The sequence below is a fragment of the Crassostrea angulata genome, unplaced genomic scaffold (genome assembly GCF_025612915.1).
Source record: "Crassostrea angulata isolate pt1a10 unplaced genomic scaffold, ASM2561291v2 HiC_scaffold_215, whole genome shotgun sequence".
In the NCBI taxonomy this organism is placed as follows: domain Eukaryota; kingdom Metazoa; phylum Mollusca; class Bivalvia; order Ostreida; family Ostreidae; genus Magallana; species Magallana angulata.
The window spans coordinates 29,042-37,360 of NW_026441768.1; the positions used below are offsets into that span (position 1 = coordinate 29,042).

General features: G+C 33.1%; 1 protein-coding gene across 1 annotated transcript; it reads right to left on the bottom strand.

Annotated features, from left to right (window-relative positions):
* LOC128169791 (uncharacterized) lies at positions 1-7,987 on the bottom strand. Its single transcript, XM_052835863.1, has 6 exons — positions 7,913-7,987; positions 1,163-1,361; positions 964-1,071; positions 590-746; positions 334-452; positions 1-65 (listed from the first exon to the last, which is right to left on the bottom strand). Exons 1-6 carry the CDS (start codon positions 7,985-7,987, stop codon positions 1-3), a joined length of 723 nt encoding a protein of 240 aa, XP_052691823.1.
* Between the last annotated feature and the right edge of the window lie 332 nt (positions 7,988-8,319).

Sequence of the window (8,319 nt, forward strand, 5' to 3'; positions counted from 1 at the left end):
TTAGACTTCGGAAATCATGTTACTCTCTTCGTCAAACTTGCTGCTTTGGACGACCCTTGAGCAACCTAAAAACGATTAGAAGGACGACAGATATTGTAAGTTGCTGTATGTTTTTTCAAGTTTTCTCCAGCACGCTATCTTATACTCTTTCCTTTTGTCATGTTGAAACAATTGGTTTTGATTTATATTATTACATGTACATGTAATACATGAACGATTATTTTTTACAACTATTAATGCATGTCAAACTTTTCATTGATATCAGTTGTAAGGAATTAAAGAAAGAGCAAATAAAAATAAGACCAAATGTAGGTCTTAACGTAGAGCATACACCTTGCGTTTGTTGGCTTTGTTCGGTTTGCTGTCGACATCGACCAATACAGATAAAAACAAGGAAGGCAATCAAGAAATTCGAAACGATTACCGCCGTAACGCTAAGTCCAATCACCACACTGTTAAACAAATTAAATATAATGTCATAAAACAATATGCAATGAAATAACCAAACATTTTACTTTTAACAACGTGGAGGAAAATGAATTCTTAATATTTCGATCAATTGTTTTGTTTCACCTATTAAAACACTTACCTAAGATTTGTTTCTACAGGAAATGACACGTTTTCATGTGACGAGATTGATACGTATTGTGTAGTGTAGGAATCCATGCTAACGTTAAGTGACTTTTTAGTACTTTGTAATTCATTTATCTTTTCCGTACTTTTTACATGATCATAACATTCAGGATCTGCAAATATAATACAAAAACTCTAACCCTTTTTGTTTATTTTTACAAACCTAAGCAAATTCAAAAATTAATTTCCCACCGCTAAAAAAGGATTTGTTTAAGATGGAAACATAAATCTTTGAACTTAAATCAGTAAAATTAGCTTCTGGTCTATATAATGTATCAAATCATTAACAGCATTGTGAGTGTTTTTAGAAAGGCATTACAAGATACATACATCTAAAAGCATCCCTAGAATTGTAGACTTCTGGACATTTTTGACATTGTGTGTTATCATTTCGCTGTATTCTATTTCCTCCAACATTAAATTCAGCACAAACCTTTCCTGGAAAAGGTAATTATGTTTTTGTTATTCAATTACATTTGCTTTTTAAAATACGGAACGAATTTATGACACTTCATACTTGATAATTTACCAATAATCTGTTGTCTTGGTGCACATACTTCAACAGTTCCATTTTTCCATGCAGTTATTACACAGTGGTATTCGAAAGATGTGCAGCTATGTGCAATTTGTTTACAGTTTTTCCTATTGTCTGCTTCTCTCCATTCATCGACTGTTCGGGGACATGATTCCACATACACAGCTGACAATGTTGACTCCAGACAGCTTGGCTATATTAAGATTATTAAGGTCTTCCGTTTCCAACGGAAGACCTTACTATTATTCTGAAAAATTTTCAAATTTCTTATTATTTTTTTTTTTCTTCTAGACGCCAACTTTGATCCTTAATATCTCGCTCGTTTGTTCACCGATTGTTTTGAAATTTTCAGGACTGATAACATGCCGCGTGATGTTGTCGTTGCATATTTTAGTTGAGGAAAATCCCCATACGGTTTTGAGTTATTCCCCTTTTAGTAAAATTTAACGACTTCTTTTGTCCAGGGAGGTTTAGCTATAACGATGACTGGCAGAGTCTCAAAGATGGGCTGGTTTGGAAGCTAATACATTGAATTTGTGCGAGATATATTTTATTTATTATTTAAATGCAAATAAAAGGGAAGGTATAGATGTTGAAACAAAGGCAAGAAAAAAATTCAAAAAAATTCGCGTATTTTCCGTGTTAGTTTCCTACCTGATAAAAATTTGTTATAACATGTATTTTAAAAGATCTTGGTCTTACCAAGACCTTTCATTCGGTATACAGAAAAAGGGGCTGGCCCCTATAATTAAGGAGTTAGATGCGTCAAAAGTTTCTTGTCAATAACTTGTAAAGGAATAAAAATTTCTAATGCATTATTGAAGCAAAGTTGTAAAGAAATTAATTTTGAATCCTTCCGTGGTATTCAATTTAATGTTTTCGTAATTTATAGCCAGTATTTGCAGAAACAATTGTTGTCAGTTCGGTCGATTTTTGTGGGGGTGCGCACGTTTAGGAGGTTATGAAAGGGCTTTTTGTAATGCACTAACTGATATATGCAGCGCGCAAAAATAATTCTACATAAAATTCCCAAATGTTTTTATTCATATGTACATATTCATTTCATAAAGATGAACGTCTTTGACCTTATTTTTGTTGTTTGTTTCATAACTGTGCCCCTTTCTATATTTAGATGCATTACGAGACTCAGGTAACCGATCGATAGAAGAGTCGCTAGCTGTATTCAGGCCGTCGCCTTGACGACAGTGCATATGCTTGTAGAGCTGGACGTACACATGTTTAACGCCCCACTGTGTTACTGTAACAGAGACATTTTGAATTGTTTCAGTACTGGGAGATGTGTTAATTAAATGGTTCGAATGCATGGTAATTAAACTCAACTTTTCTACAGTACGTATACACGGCCGTCATATAAAGCACAATGTGTATTACTGACATGACAATAGTACGCTGGCAATTTAAAAGAACGCGGGATTGCTCAAGATAGAACATTTCTTTTAAAGCAAAACAAAATACTGATATCCGATGGATATAATATTATCATCGTGGAGATGATTTTAAAAAGTGAACTTAATATTCGTATACGATAATATTTGAATCCAAAGCCGCTATTTTTAAGTAACGGTTATTAGGGATATTAATTATGACTTGCCCCGCGTTTCACGTTTTTTACTTGCAATGCATCTACAAACGAAAATACCAAACAACCTTCGGCAGCAATTTATAAATAATTTATTACATACTAGTACACAATATTAAAGAGATAATTAAATAAATTGTGCTTTATAATTGTACTCGCTATCTTCCGTATAAATAATGGCATGGAAAAAATGTTGTTCAATGTTCATCAAAAACGATGTAGCCTTAGCAATCGAAAATAATTAACAAACTGTATATTGATAGAGTGACACATTAACAAACATTCAGACCCGCAATGTATTTTTTGCAAATTCTATAAAATGTAGACTCAATAAGTGAATTTTTCCGTTTGGGGTATTTTGAATCACATGTGTACGCTATGTGTACATGTACATATAGATTAATAGCCATATAAATAAACACTTTCAGTGTTGAATTTTTAAAAGATATTTTGTACATGCAAAGCAATCCAATGCAAGGGCTATTAAATTCGAACAATGTACATACGGTAGGGATCGAACTGATACTGGTTCTGCTTGTTCTACAAACAGCGAATGAAATGCGAAGTATTAGGGTGTTATTTTTAAACAAATAAGTATTGCTCTCTTAAAACCTTGCATTACTAAACAAAGTATTTCATCGGAAGCATTATTAGTTACCTTAGCTGCATATATGTAGCTCTCCGTCTGGAAAAATTAAGTACCATCCGAAATTTTGCATGCAAGTGCTATACAGACTTGCAGCTAACATTGACTTAGAATTGCCGCTGTTCATAATTTCATTAAAAGACGCGCAGATTCAAGTGGTTATATGTCGTTTGATATGGGATTTATGATGTCTATTTATATTATTTTAATTAAGGACAGACGAAACGTTCCTCAATTTTATATAATTTTCCATGATATTTCATTCCTTATTTATTAACATTTAAACCTGTTAATTCCAAAAAAATTAGAGTACATTACCAGGCTTGTTTTGGAGCTAGAATATTTCGAACTTCCCTTAAAATAGCACGCAAAATGCATTTGAATGCTTATAAGTAAAGTCATACTATATATTTTAATTTGAACACTTTATATTCAAACCAAAAAAATCATATTACATAAAAATTTAATTATGAAATAACAAAGTGGAAATCTTAATTCACATTGTGGATATAGGAAAAAATGGAAGACACATGAAGGTCGCGTTTGACCTTAATATTATACAAGCAATAGCTTTCCAAAAAGCTTGCCTGACTACCCAAATTTATTCAATGGAAGCATGCATGTATCAATTAGGCTATCTTATAAGAAATGAAATTTAATTTTCGCTGCGGATCATAAATTATTAAACTGAACGCGCAGAGTTTAGAAGCAATTTCAATCTTTTTCTTCGATCGAGTGCATGTACCTGTATATCATTTCATTATTTTAAATCATTTTAGGAATGTACATGTATCGAATAATCTCAAACAGCTAAATTGAAAATTGAGTTTGTTATATATTAGATGCAAAATCAAAGACATTTTGTTATTTCTAACCATATAGGAAAGGATATTCAAACACGTACATGTAGCATCGTTATTTGAAAGTGTGTGTGTGTGTGTGGGGGGGGGGGGGGGGGGGGTTTAGGTGGGCAGCTTCATCAAAAAAAAATCTTGACAAGGAATTTATAAAAATGGGGAATTTTGAAAATCCTAATTCGTAGGTGGGAGGGGGTATTTACATTTTAACTTCAATTTAATTCAATTAGAATTACTTTATTTTTTGGTTCCATTTATTACATGCTCCGACAAAAGTGAAAGATCCATGATATCTCTATTTATTATATGACCAGTTAAGAAAATAGAGTGGGTAAGACCATCTACACATCATGTGCTCTGGCCTAACTTGGACTCGCCCACTAATCGGCGAGCCAAAATTATGAATGAGACGTATTATGGCGCGAAGTCTTTCTTTACCATTCACGCAACAGCTGAGATCTCAGATAGATCCATCGGCATAGATCCACTGAGAGGGTGTCAACTAATAACTACATATATTATACTTTGGATTGAATGTTTTAGAAGAAATCTATCGAATTAACATACACACTTAATTGACTAGCAATTGTTAGATGTACATTTACATTTGTACACGCGAGTGAAACCCTTTTCCAGATGAATGAAATCGCCCAATTGATCGAAAATCGGGTCACACGTACCCCACTTCGGCGAATTACTTGTACGTTGTCCCTCCAGTAAATATTCCAATTATATGAATTTATATTTGTTTTAATTAATCCAAACTGATGATTCTTTGTTAATGATGATAATCCAACACCAACTATTACTTACATTGTACTACTTAGACAATGTGTATCATCTTGTTGCGATGACACCTCCCTCTTTTTTTTTTTTTTGACCTTTCAAATATGGCAATCTATTTTTAAATCAGGATTACACACGTGCAATGTGAAATGCCCTTTTAATTGAACACTCTTGCTCATTGTGCTTATTACATCCCATATAACGTTTTCATCAATTATGAATATAAATGTTGACACATTAAAGATGCATCCTCAGGCAATTATTAATTCAAACTTGTGGGTGCCCCCCCCCCCCCCCCCCCACTTTTTCTCACAGCAACTAATTTTTTTAAAATTTACTTATAAAAAATTGAATTATCAAGGATGTAAAAAATTTATATAAAAATAAGGAAATTAGGATTGAAATTGAAGTTATATACATACTACGCCAGACCCCCCCCCCCCCCCGGATTAGGATTTTTTTTTTTTTTTTTTTTTTTTTTTTGCTTGTCAAGATTTTTTGGATGAGTCTGCCCCCCCCCCCCACCCCCCACTTTCAAAAAGGATGCTACGTGCCTGCATAAAGATAACAACATTCAAGGGCCTTCCGTCATTTTCAAGCCATGATAAACATGATAAAAAGGACTCTCAAAAAAAGAAAATAGACGCAAAGTAAACTGCATTCATGGCATATGTTCACATTGTATGATGTGTCTCAAAATTCCTATTTTGGACTCGTCCACTATGACTACGAAAAAATTAATGAATGAGACATTCTGATTCTGGCGCGGAGTCTTGTAAATGAAATTTCCATTGATCTGAATGGATTTTTCCGTGAGGGTCGGGGTACTAGGTATAAAAACAAATTTAATCGTTCAAAGTTTTGAATTGTTAACAACGATATATCAGATCGAATGTTTTAGAACGATTTATAAATCCAAAATACAGTCATTTTTAATCTGTTGACGCGTGAGCATATGTATTAAGTAGGCGGGCATCCCTACACTCTATTAATTGAAGACAAATGAAATCGCGTCCAGCAGAACTCCCTGGCATTTTAGTGTTTGTTATTATAAATTTATGATTTTGTTTGTTAATAACAATTCAACATCAATTATTAATTAACAATGTACACTCTAGTACGCTTATACACAATTTTGTTGCGATGACCCCCCCCCCCCCCCTCCCCGGACATTATACCTATTTTTAAATCAGGATTACACACGTGCTTGCATGTGCAGAAGACAATCTGGAACTTAACTGATAACTATATCATCTCTTTGGAAATTTATTTCTCCGTAAGCAAATACATGCAATTGTGAAAACCATAGAGGAATGCATGATCTGCGCATAATAACTAACTGCTTGATGCAATATTTCTTTTTTCCAACATGTTTTAAGTCAATGATAATATGAAAATATATGCTTGACTTCATATCGGAAATTACTCATTTTCTTTATTCCCCTTTTCAATAAACAAAACAAACCAACAGACCAAATTGATCCAGATAAATATAATTATCAAAAATAAACCTAAAAAACAAAGTACACTTTCATCCTTCACCCACAATATTGCCTTTTCGATATTTGTCATCGTGGTAGATCCGTGTAACAATCTATTAAGTAGGTGCTTGCACGACATAGAACCGGCCCTTGCTGATCAACGTTTTCATTAACACATATAAAGGAAAAAAAAATATTTAGATTTTTTCTTGGATTTATTTTGATGTAAATAAAAAAAGAGAAGAAATTAGTTCTATAATATATATGCGATGTAAATTTTTTTCCACGCAATATTTCGTATAAAACAACGAAGAGTAGTATCTTGAAACTTCATTCAAAATTTGATTAGACCTTTAAATTGTAAAATGCTAACATTGAAAATTGTGCCCGATTTCTTTTTTTTTTAAATAAAACTTTATTAAAAAAACTGATTCTTTGAGACAAAATAAATTGACATAATCAGTTTGACATTCTCTAAGTGCAGTTCTGTAGCTCTTAGTCTGAAAAAGAATCGGATGGACGACCTAGGACCCAGATCGTCCATCCAAATTTCTTGAATATTGCCATTTCTTTCGTACGCGGACGCATGTTGGCCGAATACTCACCGAGAATAAATGGTTCGTATTTTAAGTTTTAACTGCGTTTAAAGGTAACATTGGAATTCCGATAATTTTGAAAATGATTAATTAAATAAAAATGGTTAAAATTACCGTTAAATTACCGGCATCGGCCTTCCCCATGCGCGAATCTAGAAGAGTAGGGTGAGGGTTCCAGACCCCACCCCAACCCCCGCAAAATTTCTTTCCATTACATGTACAATATAAAATTACAAAAATATGCCTCGGACATCCCCAGGCAAACTCAAAATCTCCGCATACATTCTAAAAGATTCATTGGCCCTTGCTTTCGATAAAAAATGCGAGTAAAATGTTTGGTCTTTTTACGTTCATACCGGGCATACCCACTGTGTGATTATAATCGTCGTCCATATTCTGTGTATATTGAGTCAATTATGATGATTCGATAAGTTTCTCAAAATAAAATGCACATGCAAAAAAACAACATGCGGCGAATCAAACTTCAGACAACTTTTAAAGATCTGTATTTGCTTATATTTATGTACTTTGTTTCTTTTACACAGTGTTTATACATCTAATATTGCAGCATGGTCAGGTATCAATTTTTATATTACGTCACAAGTATGACGCAGCTACGACGGAAGACCTAATCGTTGCTTGCAACGAGCTCGTCTCTAGTTTTCATTTATTATTTTAGCGAAATTGTATGTAGTAACAACCAGGTTTTTATAATCACGATTTTCATCAATGACGTTATGCAAAGTAAATAATAATACTTGTAACTCATTTAGATTACCTTATTATTTGTTGAAACAAATCCACATAATATTTTCAGGACCACCAGAATAATAAGCATGGTAATCTGAATCATTGTAACTGCAAAGATTTTTATTGGAGTTTACAATCCTTCAAATATTAATAACCAAAGAGAAATTGTCCAAGTGAAAAACATCGCTACTAATAGAATGAGACCAACTGCATCAGAAAATAATATATGGGCTTGATAGAAGATTCTTAAATATTTTTCTTTTTCAAAATTCCCTTTATAGCTTTAATAGGGTATATCCCTTTAACGTGAAAGGTGTTTTACGCTTTTAAACCTGTACAACTTAAACCAGTGCTCTACAAATACGGCATAATAGACACAGTTTAAACATCTCTTATTACATCAGCATTTTTTGAATGCAAGAGAACACATTGTCA